This window comes from Chiloscyllium plagiosum, chromosome 25 (genome assembly GCF_004010195.1).
Source record: "Chiloscyllium plagiosum isolate BGI_BamShark_2017 chromosome 25, ASM401019v2, whole genome shotgun sequence".
In the NCBI taxonomy this organism is placed as follows: domain Eukaryota; kingdom Metazoa; phylum Chordata; class Chondrichthyes; order Orectolobiformes; family Hemiscylliidae; genus Chiloscyllium; species Chiloscyllium plagiosum.
In genome coordinates, this window is record NC_057734.1 from 21,386,796 (window position 1) to 21,406,869 (window position 20,074).

General features: G+C 39.4%; 2 protein-coding genes across 2 annotated transcripts in view; one reads left to right on the forward strand and one right to left on the reverse strand.

Annotated features, from left to right (window-relative positions):
• Window positions 1-5,190, reverse strand: part of LOC122562406 (RNA-binding protein EWS-like) — a 26,052-nt gene extending 20,862 nt beyond the window's left edge. Inside the window, exon 1 of the mRNA XM_043715264.1 lies at window positions 5,135-5,190. Coding sequence (XP_043571199.1) covers window positions 5,135-5,190 — 56 coding nt within the window. The remainder of the gene's footprint in view (window positions 1-5,134) is intronic.
• A 770-nt stretch (window positions 5,191-5,960) lies between these two features.
• On the forward strand, window positions 5,961-19,950 carry LOC122562632 (rhomboid domain-containing protein 3-like). Its single transcript, XM_043715644.1, has 4 exons — window positions 5,961-6,691; window positions 10,048-10,201; window positions 15,982-16,407; window positions 19,615-19,950. The coding sequence occupies exons 1-4, from the start codon at window positions 6,241-6,243 to the stop codon at window positions 19,772-19,774; spliced, it is 1,191 nt and encodes a 396-aa protein (XP_043571579.1). The 5' UTR covers window positions 5,961-6,240; the 3' UTR covers window positions 19,775-19,950.
• The last annotated feature ends 124 nt before the right edge of the window (window positions 19,951-20,074 follow it).

A 20,074-nucleotide genomic window follows, 5' to 3' on the forward strand; every position in this document is an offset into this window, starting at 1 on the left:
GATGGTGCTGCTGATGTTGGAAAATAAACCCAAACTGTAGCAGTGGCAGATGCTGAACTGCTCATAAAAGTAACAATGAAAAGTTTGCTAACAAAGCAAATCATGTAGACTATTTTACGTAAGTTCATCAGCTGACCTGATGATTATTCATTTACATTAAACATAATCTTCCTAAGAAAAAATGATTCTTGGAGTGGACCATTGCACCACAGAAGGAACTTGCTTGGGAGTGGTTGTAAACAATCATTTCAATGTTAATTAGTTCGTGATTAATAATACAAAAGTGAGAAGTTTGTTGACCCTAATCACTTTAATAGCTTCAGAGATTGTTTCTATGTTTTTACAAGTTCCTATCACAGTGGCTTGAGTAGAAGTGTGAATTCACTTGTTGACACTTCTTGCAAAAACAAAAGCAAAATACTCAGCCTTGGAAATATAAACTAAAAACAGAAAATACAAAGGTATGAAGTAGGAGTAAGACATTTTGCCCATCAAACCAGCTCCATTATTTGATAAAATCATAGCTGATCTGAATATTAAAAATCACACTACACCAGGTTATAGTCCAATAGGTTTATTTGGAAGCACCAGCTTTCGGAGCGCTGCTCCTTCAGCAGGTGATTGTGGAGAACAAGATCGTAAGACACAGAATTTATAGCAAAATTTTTCAGTGTGATGTAACTGAAATTGCGAATTGAAAAAGACCTGGATTGTTTGTTAAGTCTCTCATTTGTCAGACTTAAACCCCTTGAACTCTCACACATGCACACCCACATGTACACATATAAGTTTGTGGGTGAATTTGTACTTGCAGAATTACATTTTACTTTGCTCAAAAACTGCATGAATCCATGTAAGATTCTGTAAATCCATTTTTTAGATTAGAATCAGTCTGATCATTGTGGCACAGACAGCCTCACAGGGAGTTAACACCTTTAATACCTTATCTGGGCCGACATGACACCAATTGTTAAAGTGCACTGGAGAATGTAACTTTTTAAAAAAGTTTTGTGATTTACATATGAAAGAACTGAAACCAACATGGTCATTCTAAAAGATGAAAGACTTAAACAATCCAGGTTTTTTTTAATATATGATTTCAGTTACATCGCACTGTAAACCTTTGCTATAAATTCTGTGTCTTACAATCTTTTATCCACAATCCCCCTAGTGCTTCCAAATAAACCTGTTGGACTTTAACCTGGTGTGGTGTGATTTTTAACTTTGTACACCCCAGTCCAATACCGGTCAGTTTGCCAGATCTGAATGTTGGCAAAGGCCCAGTAGATCACACACTATCTGTGGAGAGTTTAAAAAAGCACAGCACCAGGTTATAGTCCAACACGTTTATTTGGAAGCACAACACTTGGAGCGCTGGTGAAGAAGCATCGCTTCGGAAGCTAGTGCTTCCAAATAAACCTGTTGGACTATAACCTGGTGTCATGCAATTTTTTTTAACTTTGTACATCCCAGTCCAATAGCGGGACCTCCAAATCATATCTGTGGAAAGAGAAATAGACATTCTGTTTTAGGATAATGACTTTTTACCAGATTGAGAAGTTGTTAGAAATGCACAATGCTTAGCATGGAAAGGGGGAGGGGAAGGAAAGAACAATAGCGCAAATGTTTGAGAGGGTGGATGGCCATAGTGATTAAATCACAAAAGAGCAAATGACAGAGTGCTCTGGGTCATGCTTTTGAACTGACTGGAGATGTTCAGCTAAGCAATCATCAATCAGCATTGCTGAAAAGAGAGAGATATCGCTGAAGCTTTCTGCCTTGCACTCAACACAATAAATATAAGAATGCCAAGTTTAAAATGATTGGAACAGTTGATACCACAGGAGAAACGTGGTGTGGAAAGTTGACAAGTAGGCAATAATTGACTGAGGCATTTGCCACGGAGAAAGCAATGGAGAACATTAGAAGTAGGAGGAGGCCTGCCCAGCTTCTTGAACGTATTCTGCCATTTGCTATGACCATGATCTTTAAAACTGGATGCTGCTGACGAGCTTTGCAAGGTTGGTGATCATGCGGTTAAACCGCAATCACAAAAACAGAAGGCACTGGAAAGGCTCATTGAGTCTGCTTTTTCTCCAGAGATGCTGCCAGATCTGCTGAGTTTTTTTCAGTGACCATTCAGAATCTGCTTTGGTAATCTCTAAAACTATGTAGACCTGTGTAAAGCCAGAAGAACAAGAGCAAAAAGCATGAAATATTGAGTAAAGCCCAAAGTAGGCTTAAATGATAATGATAGAATAGTATTGATGGAAGGGAAGCATTAACGTTTTGGCAGGATTAGATTTAGGTTTAAATTTTATTGTCTTGTGAAAAGTGTATAATGTCACACCGCATGGCACTATCTTAGGTACAAAAGTACTTCGATACAAAAAACTTTAAGTACAGGTAGTAAAAGAAACGCAAGTTTAAAAAGTTAAGCATTATCTTTATAGAATAAGTGGAAAAATAAAAAAATAAGACAATAGTTAACATTAAAGTCCTTAATATAAATGACAAAAATAAAGGAATAAAGTTAAAAGTTCTTTGAACTAATTATATAAGATGTTTCCATGGCTAAAGAATATGGTAGAGAAAGGTGAGTATGCCACAGGGAGATATAGGCCATTCGACCAACCAAGGGATCTTCAGTGTAAATATGAACCCACACTTCCTCCATTCCTCAAACCTTAATTAGGGCTTATTTTCTCTCCAGAAAGAGATTCTGACTCTGTTAGGAAGGAGTGGGTCGCAGCACAAAATGAGATTATTGTTAGGCAAATGATATGGAGCTTTAGCAGGTGAGTGAAGTTGAAGTACAGATTATTCCATTGCTATTGCAAAGCAGGCTCATAGGCTGAAAGGCCAACTATTGTTCCAAACATTTTAACACAGTGGCCCCACATATTTGAATAAATATCAAAGCAAACAAATATGTATGTGCCCTGCTTAGAACATAAAACGTTCTAGCGCCCTTTGACCCTCGATGTTATGCTGTCTGTGAAATCAATCTGAAGCCCATCCAACCTACACTATTCCATTCTCATCCATATGCCTATCCAATGACCATTTAAATGCCCTTAAAGTTGGTGAGTCTACTACTGTTGCAGGCAGTGCATTTCTCCCCTACTACTGAGTAAAGAAACTACCTCCTGACATCTGTCCTATATCTATCACCCCTCAATTTAAAGCTATATCCTCTCGTGCTAGCCATCACCATCCAAGGAAAAAGGCTCTCACTGTCCACCCTATCTAACCCTCTGATAATCTTATATGTCTCAATTAAGTCACCTCTCAACTTCCTCCTCTCTAACGAAAACAGCTTCAAGTCCCTCAGCCTTTCCTCGTAAGACCTTCCCTCCATACCAGGCAACATCCTAGTAAATCTCTTCTGAACCCTCTCCAAAGCCTCCATATCCTTCCTAGAATGTGGCCAGAACTGTGTGCAGTACTCAAAGTGCGGCCACACCAGAGTTTTGTACAGCTGCAGCATGACCTCTTGGCTCCGAAACTCAAACCCTGTACTAATAAAAACTAACAGACCGTACACCTTCGTATGGGCGGCACGGTGGCACAGTGGTTAGCACTGCTGCCTCACAGCGCCTGAGACCCGGGTTCAATTCCCGCCTCAGGCGACTGACTGTGTGGAGTTTGCACGTTCTCCCCGTGTCTGCGTGGGTTTCCTCCGGGTGCTCCGGTTTCCTCCCACAGTCCAAAGATGTGCAGGTCAGGTGAATTGGCCATGTTAAATTGCCCGTAGTGTTAGGTAAGGGGTAAATGTAGGGGTATGGGTGGGTTGCGCTTCGGCGGGTCGGTGTGGACTTGTTGGGCCGAAGGGCCTGTTTCCACGCTGTAATGTAATCTAAATCTAAAATCTAACCCTATCAACCTGGGTGGCAAATTTCAAGGATCTATGTACGGTGGCTCAGTGGTTAGCATTGCTGCCTCACAGCACCAGGGTCCCAGGTTCGATTCCAGCCTTGGGAGACTGTGTGGAGTTTGCATATTCTCCCCGTGTCTGCGTGGGTTTCCTCCGGGTGCTCTGGTATCCTCCCGCAGTCTAAAGATGTGCAGGTCAGGTGAATTGGCCATGTTAAATTGCCCATAGTGTTAGTGCATTAGTCAGAGGGAAATCGGTCTGGGTGGGTTACTCTTCGGAGGGTTGGTGTGGACTTGTTGGGCCAAAGGGCCAGTTTCCACACTTAGGGAATCTAATCTACGTGGACACCGAGATCTCTCTGCTCATCTACACTACCAAGAATCTTTCCATTCTTTCTGCTGTGTTTGAATTCTTGATTAGAGTTCAGCATGGAAACAGATTACTCGTTCCAACTTGTCCACACCAACCAGATATCCTAAATTAATCTAGTACCATTTGCCAGCACTAGGCCCATATCCCTTTAACCCTTCCTATTCATATACCCATCCAGATGCCTTTTAAATGTTGTAATTGTACCAGCCTCCACCAGTTCCTGTGGCAGCTCATTCCATACATGTACCACCTTCTAAGTGAAAAAGTTGCCCCTTAGATCCCTTTTAAATCTTGCTACTCTTACCCTAAACCTATGCCCTCTACATCTGGACACCTCCACCCCAGGGAAAAGATCTTTTTTATCTTATCTATGCCCCTCATGATTTTATAAACCTCTACAAGGTCACCTGTCAGCCTCCGATGCTCCAGGGAAAACAGCCCCAGCCTATTCAACCTCTCCATACAGGTCAAATCTTTCAACCCGGGCAATATCCTTGTATTTCTTTTCTGAATCCTTCAAGTTTCAAAACATCCTTCCATAGGAGGGAGACTAGAATTGCACACAATATCCCAAAAGTGGCCTAACCAATGTCCTAAAAAGCTGCAACATGACCTCCCAACTCCTACACTCAATGCTTACTCTAATCAACAAGATACCAGCAGCTCCCAATACTAGACAGGTAGCTTCTGACTCTCAAAGTGTTCTGTTACTCTCATCTCCAATTAGGCCTTTGCATTGAAAAATAGTTGTCTGGGAGTGATGCATCTGAGGTTAGGACCCAGAATTCATCTGAATTCTGCTTTGAAATTCCAGCCCATTCCTGGGTTAGTGAGGCAAAGTTTGCCTAGTGCTCCTAGTCCCGATAACCATTTGACAATGCTCACTTGAAGTATGGATGCTTGATGGGGCTTGGCTTTAGTACTATTTGGTAGTAGGCCATCCCTGGCAAGCAGCCAGTGCCTTTTGGCCCCCATTCCTGATGAAGGCCTTTTGCCCGAAACATTGATGGCCCCCATTCCTGATGAAGGCCTTTTGCCTGAAATGTCGATGGCCCCATTCCTGATGAAGGCCTTTTGCCCGAAACATCAATTTTCCTGCTCTCAAATGCTGCCTGGTCTGCTGTGCTTTTCCAGCACCACTCTAATCTAAACTCTGGTTTCAAGCATCTGCAGTCCTCACTTTCGCCTATCTAAATTTTCTTCCAAGTGTTGTGCTTGTTTAATCCTAACGATGTTAGTATGTTTTTTATGTTGGAGTCACCATAGTTGCTCCTGATCCTGCCTTTATCCACAAGTTCATGTTCTTCCAAGGAGGTCTCTGGATGCCACTAAATAGTGATGGGATTTCAAGCTGATTTTATACTTTTCAGGTCCAGGATTGTGAAGTCATTTGTGTTTCACCCACTCCCGCTTTGCAAGTTCAGCATAGACAAAATAGTGACAGTGGTTAGCACTACTGCTCTCATAGCACCAAGGACCTGTGTTTGATTGCACCCTCAGGCAACTGGTTGTGTGGAGTTTGCACATTCTCCTTATGTCTGTGAGAGTTTTTTGAGGTGCTCTGGTTTCCTCCCATAGTGCAAAGATGTGCAGGTTGGGTGGATTGTCCATGCTAAATTACCCATAGCATCCATGAATGTGCAGACCAAGTTGATTAGCCATGGTAAATGAGGGTTACAGGGTGTGGGTCTGGGTGGGATGCTCTTCAGAGGTTTGTTGTGGACTTGATGGATCGAATGGCCTGCTTCCACACTGTAGGGATTCTATGAAATACTGAACTTGTTTATGTCTGACAGCACTGCTTGTCCCACTTGAGAAGCCAAAATTAAAACAAAGTATATTATTAATTACAGTTTTCCTGAAGAAAGAGTTGTTATAGTATGTTGGCTGTCAAACCTTATTAACTATTGTGCAGCATTTGCTGGACAATCACAATTTTCCGTACACAACTGCAGATAAGTTGTGTGAGTTGTTCTACAATTATTGATTGTATGTATATTTTAAAAATGTGCTACACCATTAGTCACCGTAAATTAACTACCTCCTTTTTTATTCCAACAGTGTACCGTTTACTGAGCTACTGCTTTTCCCATGACAATGTCTTTGCCTTGCTCATCAATGTTGCATTGTTAGTTGTCTTGAGCAGCCGCCTGGAGCAACAGTTGGGCACCATTCGATACTTCTACCTCACCATCCTTTTTGCTGTTTTTTCTGCATTGTTTTATCTTCTTTTGGGCAAATTACTAAGTCTTGATGAAACACCAGTGTGTGGTTTTACAACTGTTCAGTTTGCTATGGTGACACTAAGTTGTTGTAATTCTGGAATGAAAAGGACCATCAGAGTTGCAGCAGTACCTTGGATATTCCTCCCTGTTGCCTACCTTATTATTCCAGGTTCATCTGTCTTTCTCCATATCTGTGGAATTATTGTTGGGCTGACCTGTATCCTTTCTGATAGTTGCAGGAGAATGGGTTAAAACTCTGAGTAACTTTGCAGGTGTGTAATCCACTATGTTGTAAATTAAATTCCCAATCAGAATTTTCAAACTGGTTGCAACAGTTGTTATTCAATAATTTAAAGGATTTCTGCTGACAGTCAGCCTCCTTCATCGGTTATGTTCATGCCCAGGTGTCCTTGGAGAAGGAGCACGTGATGGCACTAATGCTATTGATGCCTTCAGAGAGAGGTGGGCACCACGGGGTATACAGTGCTTTATTTGCCCCTCCAACTCTATTTCAATTTAGTCCCTTCTCACTATCCCTACCCACTTCACCTTTGATGGCTTGCATTGCTAGTAATTGGCTTTGCTTGTAAATTTCACAGACGTTTTACTGGTGGTGGTTGCTAGTTTTAGTAGAAAGCAAAAAAAAAATCATAGTCATAGAGATATACAGCACGGAAACAGACCCTTCGGTCCACCTTGTCCATGCCAACCAGATATCCCAACCCAATCTAGTCCCACCTGCCAGCATCCGGCCTATATCCCTCCAAACCATTCCTATTCATATACCCATCCAGATGCCTTTTAAATGTTGCAATTGTATTAGCCTCCACCACTTCCTTTGGCAGCTCAATCCAAACACGTGCCACCCTCTGCGTGAAATATTTGCCCCTTAAGTTTCTTTTATATGCTTCCCATCTCACCCTAAACCTATGCCCTCTAGTCTGGACTCACCCACTCCAGGGAAAAGACTTTGTCTATTTATCCTATCCATGCCCCTCATGATTTTATAAACCTCAGCCTCCAACACTCCAGGGAAAACAGCCCTAGCTTATTCACCCTCTCCCTATAGTTCAAATCCTCCACCCTCGCAACATCCTTGTAAATCATTTCTGAATCCTTTTAAGTTTCGCAACATCTTTTCTATAGGAAGGAGACGAGAATTGCATACAATATTCCAACAGTGGCCTAACCAATGTCCTGTACAGCCACAACATAACCTCCCAAATCCTGTACTCAGTACTCTGACTAACAATGGAAAGCATACCAAACGTTGCCTTCACTATCCTATCTACCTGCGACTCCTTTTCCAGGAGCTATGAACGTGCATTCCAAGGTCTCTTTGTACAGCAACACTCCCTAGGACCTTCCCATTAAGTGTATAAGTCCTGTTAAGATTTGCTTTCCCAAAATGCAGCACCTCACATTTATCTAAATTAAACTCCATCTGTCATTTCTCAGCCCATTGACCCATCTGATCAAGATCCCGTTGTAATCTGAGGTCCTGTTGTAATTCCCCTTGGGAAGGTGGGAAGCTTGCTCAGTTGTGCATAATTGCACGTCTGGGTAGAGAAGAAAGTGGCACAGTGGTAGTGTCTCTAACTCTTAGCCAGAAGATCCCATTTAAGTCTCAACCATTCTAACATGTTATATCAACACCTGTGTGAACAGAATCACATAATTGTTACAGCGCTGGAGGAGATCAGCCTATTGTATCTGCAGTAGCTCTCAAAACATTTTAACCTATTGCCAATCTCCTGTAGGTTCTCTGTAGCCTTACACATTACTTAAATTGAAATAATCTTGAAATCTACAGCTGCACCTGCTTCCACCATACGTCCATGCAATGCATTCCATACCCTAACTACTCACTGTGTGAAAAAGGTTTTTCCCACCTTGCATCTGCTTTATTTTGAAAAATCTGAACTCTCTGGTTCTCAATTCATTTAGAAGCGGGAGCAGTTTGCCTCTATCCACTCTGTCTAGACCCAGACCGCTTACGATTTTGAAAACTTCTGCCAAAGTTCCTCAGCCTCCTTCTGTTCAAGAAGAAAACAGTACCAACTCCTCCAGTCTTTCCTTATAACTGAAGTTTCTCAACCCTGGAACCATTCTTGTAAATCTCTTCTTCATTGTTTACAATGTGTTCATATCCTTCCTATGATATAGTCCCCAGAATTGTACACAATACTCTAGCTGAGGTTAAACCAGTGTCTTCATATATGTTTATCATAAAGGATGTTAGTTTGCTTGCTGAGCTACAAGATTCTTTTCAGACATTTTGTCATCATACCAGGTAACATAATCAGTGAGCCTCTGGTGAAGCACTGGTGTTATGTCCTGCTTTCTATTTATGTGTTTAGGCTCCCTTGGATTGGTGGTGTCATCTTTTGTGTTGGTGTCATTTCCTATGTAGTGATGTCATTTCCTGTTCTTTTTCTCAAGAGGGTGGTAGATGGGATCCAAATTGTTTCCTGTTCTCTTTCTCAGAGGGTGGTAAATGGGGTCCAAATGACACCACCAACACAGGAAATGACATCGACAGCCCAAGGAAACTTCAACATATAAATAGAAAGCGGGACATAACACCAGCGCTTCACCAGAGGCTCACCTAGTACGGTAGTGAAATGTCTGAAAACAAACCTTCCAGCTCAGTGAGCAAACTTGCATCCAGAACCTCAACCTGAGCTACAAATCTTCTCAAAAAGTTGATTATGTGTTAGATATTACTGCTATACCTTAGTAAGTCAGCCTGAGATTTGATTTGGCTATTTAATTCTTCTATTAATTTGAAAAAAATTGTTTCACATTTTATTGAAGTAAAGAGAACATTTTGATCTTTCCACAAGTACATAAACTGCTAAAACACATTGGCAACTGTGTTTGAAAAATGCCTTTAGTTGCAATATAGTGCAGCAGGTATGAATTTTCAGACAATGTGCAGAGGCAGTGGGACCTAGACAGTGTAAATAAGAAAAAACTGTTCACATCAATAAGATGATAAAGAACAAGAAGTCACATATATAAATTAATTAGCAAAAGAAACAATAGAGATGAAGGGGGAAACTTATACTGTCAGTGATTATACCGTGGAATGTGCTGCTGAAGAGTGTGGTGGAGGTAGGTTCAATCAAAGCAATCAAAAAGGAATTGGATTATTAACTATAAAGGAAGAATGTGGAGGTTTACTGGAAGAAGGGAAGGAAATGACATTGGGTGCATTGCTCATTTCAGAGAGCCAGCACAGACAAAGGACTGGAGAATGCTCTCCTATGTTGTAACAATTCTGTGAAATGTGATTAACTTCTGGGATAAAACATGTTATCAAATTAGCTGTTGCATACATTTTTACTGCTCTAAAATGCATTTTTCTTTAATTTTGGGCATTGATAAAGAATGCTTTTGTTCTGGCTGTACACTCAATGAGTATTTTTTTTAATCCTTTGAGTGCAGTCATTCTCATGACATGTAAAGTACATTCATGCAAAAACAAAATGTGAAGTTGAATGGTTGAAATCTGCCATACCTACACTTGGTCCAACTGATTTGAATATCCTTGACATTATTTTTATTCAGATAGGTATAGATTTTTATTTTGCCAGGAGTTGTCAAACTCATTGATAGATGCTGTTGAAAGGCTGGCTATCTGTAAGTTTCTGCAACATAACTCCTGGATTCCATTTATCTTCTCTCCAGCAAAATATCATCTTCCTGTTAGTAACACTGAGAGGTGAGCAGAACATTTTAAGCTTAGGACTTTTTGTCAACATATAATATACAGTGGAAATGTTGTAAATGTTATGTACAAATTTCTGTTCCCTATTTCATAGTTTTATTTTTATAAGAATTGCCATATGTTAATGCAGTCTGTTTTGACAAGTATTTAGTTTGCAACACACTATACTTTCTAATATTTATAGAGGGAAATTCACTTGTGTTGAAATTGCATTCTTCCTGTATTATTCTTGACTGAGATGGCAGATGGACAACCTGCTATCAGAGTTCTGCTAATGCTTTTCAGCAGGCTGCAGGCAGGTCTATAATGTGGCTTTCTTTCACAATGCTCCCTTGGAAAACATCTGGTGGTTCTTTATAGATTGAATGATTGGGAGCCATTTGGCACAGTTTTATCCCCACTCTAATCTTGCCTGCAATAATTTTGGAGTATTAGCTACTTGTTAGAGGGTAGATCTGTGGATGTTCTTGGCCTTTCAGTTTTGAGTTGTGTGAGATAAAACAATTTAACCTCAATCTTGTTCTTCCTTTGAATTACACAATGACTTTGAGCGGATGCCAACTGCAGCATTCCTATTGCCTTTTGGGCTCAAAACATCTATCTACCTCACTTAAAAAAAAGAGTAATCTGTCTTGGGATGGATGAACTCTGAAGATCTTCAGTGGAACCTTTGCATGGTTAAAGAACAGTACACACTGTTTTATAATGCCTTTTTTATAGTGTGATAGTCTTCCAGGCAGTGTAGCTAGTATACAATGTAGTAATTGCTATGCGATTTTAATTAGGAATAAATTTGTAGTTGTACATTTTGTTTATAGCAGCTATTCTTTATTCTTTACAATGATATAATACTACTTACTCCAAAGCCGCACTCATTGTAAAACATAAAAGCACAGTACAATGAAAGGACAGAAATGTTCTACCCAAACAAAAATAAAACTTAGTAAAAAATGTAAAGCATGGGTGTGTAAGTTGCTATCCAAAAGTAATGTAAATATGTCATCTTCTAAAAGGTTATGTTATAGAGAAATCTATCTCGTTCCAGTTCATGGCTTCTGTCACATGAAATGGTTTCAGTGTTTGCCGTTTTAACACTGGCCACTTTAAAGCAATGTCATAATTATATCTGAAATACTGCTACCTATCTAACAGATGGTTAATGGGCCATATAATTGCAACTCTTGCTTTTAGTTCTAATTTTGTACCATTCATTCTTTTCGTGCAACTTGAGTTAATTTTCTTTGGAAAAAAAAGAGAAGTTGACAAATAAACGGAAAGACAATTTAAAAGCTTTTGAAATTGAACATGTTGGCAAAAAAAAGTGCTAAAAACAATTTGGCAGCATCAAGTGTAGGTAATTAAATCCACTCACCTTATACAGAATTAGTTGCTGAAGATACAAATCGGATTAGGAGAACAAGTTGCAAGCCATGTCACGCTGACATTGCACGATCACAAACAACCACTTTATTTAAATGTTCAGCTATACCATTGGGTGGGGTATCCTGCCGTGATTAAAAACTGCTGATTGTGGCCTCCCTGATTTGTGACTTGGTACTACTTTATTAAGTAGTGAACTAGAGTATGTTTATCTGCTTTTCTTAAAAAGACTCCTCTCTAAATAGAACACAGATAAAAATAGCTTTTACTTTACAGTAGTACTGTACTCATAATAGATGTAACAGTTAAGTATATTATTGTGATGTACTTTAACCACTTTTTATCTCCCTGAGCACATATAAAGAGTTGATTTGTATCTCCAAATTCTTTGAGTCAGTCAGCATCAGCCATTTTAGAATTGTTAAGTACTTCATACATATTGTCCCTTGATGCTGAGGGGCTCTGTATCTTGATGAGGGCTGAGGAGAAGACATTTTGAAATTCTGCATTAAGAATGGTGTATTCTGGATAATGGTAGATGTTTTGGCTTCACAACTTAGGCATTTATAAAATTAAAATACAAAAGATTACATTTATTCAGAGTCCTCTTCAAAAAAACCTGAAACATCACTCATCCTACCTCACAGTGCCACTCCACTAGCCATCACTACTAAGACTGAGAGGGGAAGGGACAACCACTCAGATACTTCCTGTTTCTCCTGTGGTTTACAAGAGTACTCGACATTTCTTAATTGACGATTAAGGTGATGCTGGCTAAAAGGCTGCTGAAGTGTACTGAACTTAAATAATAGTCTGACTAAATTGTTTTGAAAAGGAGAAACAATAACACCTGAATCATCTTGAAAATGAAGTTAACTTAATAAATAAAATTGAGTTTTTTGGTGTTGAATGTGCCCTTTGGTGCCCACTTTATGGAAGACCTGAGGTACACTGGTGAGCTCCATGTGATATTTCTTCAAGATCAGTGGGGTACATATTTGGCTGTGGAAGGCAGACAGTGCTAACAAATTTATCAGTGGTGTTTAATTTGGACCTGAGGAAGGCCACCTCCACCATGAGGCGCAACAGGTGGTCTGAGTGGGGGCCTAGAGTACCCCACCTTGTTTGATGTGCTCATTATTGGCTGTTCTGGCTATAATCCTACCTGGTGATGTTGCTTTATTCCTGGATGCAGATCATGTACTTCAGGTAGAAATTCCTAATTTAGTAAATTATGTAATGCTATGTATGGCACCAACTTTATTCCTGGAACAGAGCAGCAGAATCAATTATGAGTGGAACTGAGAATCAATGAACAGAGTGCAGCAGTATTTTAGGCTGAAATTCTGAGTATCTTTGGAGTTTCAACTTAGACTTTAACTTCAAAAGCTGATTTGCTGCTTTGAGGGATTGAACTATGGCATCATTTCAAAAAGCATTAGAATACAATTTAATGTGGATTTGAACATTTAGCATTAATTGTGACAGTGTGATTGTTTGAATACAGATTTGGACCTTTGATAGTGATAAATCAACATTTATGACTCAGTAAAACAAATTCCACTGCCCTCTGGATTTCTGGATGTTAGGAAGCTAGACTACATTTGGAATTGAAAATCTACATGTGAATCAAAGTTTGTTTTCGAAAACAGAATTCAAGGCAGTTCATGCTTCTTCTCATTCGCTCTTCTCCCACCCCAGACAGTAGTAGAGTTCCTGGAGCAGAGACAGTCACTTTATAAACATGGGGAGGCGATGGCCTACTGGTATTATCATTAGACTATTAATCCAGAAACTCAGCTAATTTTCTTGGAACCTGAGTTTGAATCCTGCCACGGCAGATGAATTTGAATTCAATTAAAAAAAATTTGGAATTAAGAATCTACTGATGACCTTGAAACCATTGTTAATTGTCAGAAAACCCATCTGGCTCACTAATGTACTTCAGGGAATGGAATCTGCTATCCCACCTGCTCTGGCCTACGTGTGACTCCAAACCCACAGCCATGTGATTGAGTCTCAACTGCTCTCTGAAATGGTATGAGAGATAGGCAACGAATACTGGCCCTAAGTGATTTAAAAAAATAGCCAAGTGGTCATATTGAAAATGATGAACATATGGGAAACTGTGCAACTGTGAGGCACTTCATAAATTTACCTTATCTGATGCTTTCCTAATAGGGGGACATTATTTAACACTGAAAAGCTGAACTTTAGCTGACATTTTGTTTTGATCTGCCTGTCTAGTTCAGAATGCTGAGACCAATTCTAGTATCCCAACTGAGTTCCCAATTCAGTAGATATGGAATTGCTAGGACTCTTTGTGGTCTACATTAGTCAGGACCATAAAAGTATCTACTGCATGATTGAGAGAGCTTGTAGTTGCATTTTAGAAACCAGTCAGTCCATTCTGCTTCCCTGCTCTGACCTACAAATCTTGATGTTTATTTAGAATACAAATTCCTTTTAAAAAAGTCATTAAATCTTTTTGTGCCATCCTTTCATGCATTCCTGTCAAAAAAAGCCTTTTCATTACCCTTGTTTTGTTCTGCCAGTTATCTCAAAGCCATGTCTTGGAGTTATTTATCCTTCTACCAGTGGAAACAACTTCTTCGTATTTGGTCTACCAAAACCTTTCAAATTTTTGCACCTTTAATGCATCTCCTCTTCATCTTCTTTGCTGGACGGAAAACAGTCCCAATTTCTGTAGTCTTTCCTTATAACTGACGTCTCTCACCCCTGGTCATGTTCTAGCAATTCTCCTCTGCACCCTGCCTGAAAGTCTTGATATCCTTCTTAAAATGTGGTGCCCAGAATTAGACCAAATATTTCAGCTGATGTTAAACTTCTGATTTAGAAAGCTTTTGCATAACTTCCTTGTTTCGTGCTTTATATATCTTCTATAAAGTCATGGGTCTTATGATTTTAGTAACCTTCTCAATTTGTCCTGTTACCTTTTTAAAGTTTTGTGTTTGTTTTGTTTTTGTGTCTGTGTTCCTATACCAGCCTTACAATTGTATATGCCCTTATTCTTTCTACATAAGTTGTTTTCCATGCTGTAAGTCCCTGATACCCAGGTACAGTATGGACCATTAATATATCAGAAAATGGTCCTAACATTGACCCTTGGAGAGAACTACAGGAAAACCTTCTGTAATCTGTAAGACTGCTCAGCACAAAGTTGCTTTTTGTCTCTTGGTTATTTCATATCTGTGCTGCCTGTGCCCCTTTAATCCCAGGGACATCAATTCAAATACTCCACAAAGAGTGGTGGAGTAGCAGAAAGCATAAGAGACTGTCAGACTACAGGAGGATATAGATAGACTGGAGACTTGGGCAGAAGAGTGCAGATGGCTTTCAGTCCAGACAAATGTGAGGTGATGCATTTAGGCAAGTCTAATTTTAGAGTGAATTATACAATGAATGGAAGAGCCTTGGGAAAAGTTGATGGGCAGAGAGATCTGGGGGTGCAGGTCCATTGTATCCTGAAGGTTGCTGCACAGGTGGATAGAATGGTCAAGAAGGCATACAGTATGCTTGCCTTTGTTGGACTGGGTATTGAGTATAACAGCTGGCAAGTCATTTTAAAATTGTACAAGACATTGGTTCAGCCGCATTTAGAATACTGTGTATAGTTCTGGTCGCCACATTACCAAAGGGATGTGGACGCTTTGGAGAGGGTGCAGAGAAGGTTTACGAGGATGTTGCCTGGTATGAAAAGTGCTAGCTATGAAGAACGGTTGAGTAGGTTAGGTTTATTTTCACTAGAAAAAAGGAGATTGAGGGGGACCTGGTTGAGGTTTACAAAATCATGAAAGGTATAGACAGGGTGGATAGAGACAAGCTTTTTCCCAGGGTGAAGGATTCAATAACGAGAGGTCATGCTTTCAAGGTGAGAGGTGGAAAGTTTAAGGAGGATACACGCAGCAAGTACTTCATACAGAGGGTGGTGGGCATTTGGAACATGTTGCCAGCAGAGCTGGCAGAGGCAGGCACAGTATTCATTTAAGATGCGTCTGGACAGATGCATGAGTAGGTGGGGAGCAGAGGGATACAAATGGTTAGGAATTGACCGACCGGTTTAGACAGTACATTTGGATCGGCTCAGGCTTGGAGAGCCGAACGGCCTGTTCCTGGGCTGTAAATTTTATTTGTTCTTTGTTCACTAACAAGGTTAATATAAATCATGTAATTATTTCAGGTCCTCTAATGTATCTAAGAATTAAAAGATGTGCACAACATATTTCTTGGGAACTTCACTGTTCGCCTGTTTGTTTTCGACATATTTTTGTTTGATCTGCGAATTATTACTAAATATTTCAGTTTTGGATCTGCCATTATGAATATTTTCAAAAAGATTATATTGCACTCCATGTTTATATTCACATTTGCAGATTCCATTCTATGCCAGAACTCCACAGGACTCAAGGGTCTTCAACAGCACATTTATCAGCTGCTTCTGATGATTGTACTACGAGAGAAGGCAACAGCTACAATATTGAAATAGATTCTCAGTGGACAGAAACTTCCAACCAGACATTTCCTGCTTTGCAGCCTCACACTGGATCTTCACATACCAATTACTTACAAGCAGAACTGTATAATTCATATGATTTTGCACATCTTAGACAACTAGATTCCAACTATCATCCCTCTGGATTTTATCACCTGAATCCACATGATGTCTATGCTGCTGCAGCACATGGTCTTCTCACTGATGAGGATCTTCTTCATGCTGGTGTTATTGCCTCCTTATGGGAATCTGGAATGGACCTGAATCGTAAAGTGGAAATACCTAAATCTTCAGTCTCTTCTCTGCGGTAGGTAACAGGCAATAAAAGATGTTTGTAAAGCACTTTGTGCATTTTACGGGAATATTTTATTTTAAGTAGTCAAGTTCAGGAAGGATTACTGAGCAGTCAAACTAGGTTACCAACAATTATTGTTGTCAAGGATATGGGGATAGTGTAAGAGAGTGAAAATCAGTCATGATCTTATTGAATTCTGGAACAGGCTAAAGAAGTCGAATGGCCTACTTCATTCTTATAACTGAGTATGATACAAACATATGAAATAGGAATAGAAGATGGCCATTTGGCCACTCAGCACTACGCCACCATTCAATGAGATCATAACTCATCTGTTTGTTTTTCAAATTCCACATTCACTCCCAATAATTCTTCATTCCCCTACTAACAAGAATTTATCCTCTCTTTGGCAAAGTTCCAAAGTCACATAACCTTCTGAGAGAAAAAAAATGCTCTTTATTTGACCCCTCATTTTAGAACACTGCCCCCTATTTCAGGACAAATCTATAAGAGAAAACATCCTTTTCATATCTACCTTGTCAAAACCATTCAGAATCTGATACACTTCAATCAAGTCAACCCTCACTGTTCTAAACTCCATTGGATAAGCCCAACCTGTTCAACTTCTCCTCAAAGACAATTCACTTATTCTGGATATCATTGTCAATTACTTTACATCCTGCTTTAAATAGGGAAACCAAAATCGCACACAGTGCTTGTGATGTGGCATCACATCACTGAAGCATAGCATCCTTTTATGGTCAGTTCCTCTTGCAATAAATGATAGTATTCCATTCACCTTCTTGATTACATGCTGTCTCTATATACTAAAGTTTGTGACTCACGCAACATTTGTCTGCACTTCAGAATTCTGCAGTCATTCTCAATTCAAATGATACTGTGCTTTTTTATTCTTCCTGCCAAAGTGAACAAATTCATATTTTCCCTCATCATACTCTAGCAGATTTTTATCCACTCACCTAACCTATCTATTTCTACCTGCAACTTTCTTATATCTTCACAGTATATTTTCCTACCTACTTTGGTGTCCTCTGCAAATTTAGTTACCCTGCCTTTTCTCCCCAATCTAAATTATTGATGTAAATTGTAAAAAGTTGAGGCCCAGCAGACTTCTATAGGACTCTAGTTGTCACATTACATATCACAGATAAAGATCCATTAATGTACACTGTTTTCTGCCAGCCAGTCTTCTTTCTGTGCTAGTATGCTACCCCCATACCATGAACCTTTACTTTCAATGATAACATTTGATGTGGTACCTTAGCAAATGTCTTCTGGAAATCCGCACATAGCAAGCAGGCTCTCCTTTTGCATAAACATGATTTCCCTTTGATTAAACCGAGCTGATTCTTTTTGATTACATTGAGCTTTTTGAAGTGTTCAGCTATAACCTCTCTGATGAGCATTTCAGCGCCTTCCCCATGATAGGTGTTTTTCCCTGGAGTATTGGAGGCTGAAGGGTGACCTTACAGAGGCTTGTCAAATCATGAGGGTGAATAACTAAGTTTTTTTTCCCAGGGTACGGAAGCCCAAAACACTGTTTCTGTGCTGTACATCACTGACTGTATGACTGTAGAGAGCACAGGTTTAAGGTGAGAAGGGAAACATTTAAAAGAGACATGAAGGGCAACTTTTTCACACAGAGGGAGGTGCGTGTATGGAATAAGCTGCCAGAGGAGTAAAAATACAATATTTAGAAGGGCATCTGGATGGGTACATGATTAGGAAGGGTTTAGAGGGAAATGGACCAAAATGTTGGCAAATGAGACCAGATCAATTTAGGATATCTGGTCAGCATGGACGTGTTGAACCGAAGGGTCTGTTTCTGTGCTGTACAATTTTATGACGCTGGCCTATAGTTTCCAGTTTCCTGTCTCTCTCCTTTCTTTAATAGAGAGATTATAGTTGCTACTTTCTCATCCATTGAAATCTTTCCTGAATTTTGGAAAATGAATATTAAAGGTTCAACTGCCCCACGACCTTATAAGTGACCTCTTTTCCCTGGATAAAGACTACCAGAGACTTGTCAACGCACAGCTCCATCAGTTTGCTTAGTAACACTTACCTCATCATTGTAATTTCACCAAGTTCCTCTCTCCTTCCACCTCTTGATTTACAACATTTAATGGAATGTTTTATGTTTCCTCTGTTTGTTCATTTCAACTGTAATTTCCTTATTATCTACAATTAGCCCCCCATTCTAATTCTCTAGAGGATTAAAATTCACGTTCTCAATCCTTTAATTTTCAAATACCCACAGAAACTCTTACTGTCCAATTTTATATTCTTAGCTAGCTTCCTTACATATTCTAACTTTTTTCTCTTGATTAACCTTTTAGTCATTTTCTGCTATTAATTATATTCTGACCAGTCATCTAACTTGTCAGCCATCTTTGTGCAGTTCTTTTTGTTAAAGTTTGATGCTTTCCTTAACATTCTTAGTTAACTCGAGCTTCAATTTAGATATTTTCTTTATTGTAGGAATCAATGTCTATTACTGTGTTCCTATTTGCTATCTATTTCCTAGCTCAGAACTTCATTTAGCTCAGTTTTCATGCTCACATAGTCACCCTTGTTTAGGCTTAAACCACAGCTGTGGACCACTCCCAGTTGTGACTTTGTTCCCCAACTATTTCTCATTTCCACTGAAACTGAGTCCACATCCTGATGTCCTGAACCAAGGTCATTTCTATCACCCATTTTAAATCAACAGCCCAATAAAACCTAATTGCATTTTTCTGCGTGTCAGCTGTTTACATTTCTACTGGAAAATAATTGCTATTTTACTAGATGAATTTGCAGAAATATAATTGTGGAGCAAACAGTGGCATAATGGTAATGTCACTAGACTAGTCATCCATAGGTTTAGGCTATTGCTCTGAGGATACGGGATCAAATCTCACCACTGTAGCTTTTGGAATTTAAATTAGTAAACTATGAGTTTAAGTGTTAATATTTGTGACCATGAAGATATCATCAACTGTAATTAAAAACTGTCTGGTTAGTAATGAATCTGCCACCCTTGTCTGGTCTGGCCTATGTGTGACTGCAGGTCCACAGTAATATGGATGCCTTTTGGATCACTAATAAAATTAAGGGCAGTTAGCGATGGGAGACCAACAGCACTCGCGTTCCATTAAAATATTACTTTCACATAATCATACATGAATTTTAAAAAAAATTTTGTCCCTCTCTCAGATTACAGCAATTAAAACAGATGGGTTTTTCAACTGAAAAGGCTGTTTTAGCATTGTCTGCTTCAGGAAAGATAGAAAGTGCCATTAACCTTCTAGTGGAAGACCAAGTTGGAGACGATGCTGTTGTGACAGCAGCCAAAGTGAAAACAACATCCACGTGATTATGATCGATACTGCTGGTTAATGTCCTCAGCAGAAGCAATTGACTTTACAGGCTCCTGAAAGATGACTTAATAATGGCCATATGATGCAACTTTTGATTGGGTCGCAAAATGAAATATAAGCGTCGTTCAGTCCTTTTTTGTACATATACAGAACAATAAAATTATTCCTTACATTTTCAAGCCTAGTGGTCAATTTTTAATGGTATATTTCAGCATGATCAATAATACTTATACATATGTTGAAAGGGATAGTGGACAGATGGATATGGTTTCAAATCTGTTTTCCATACATCAGTG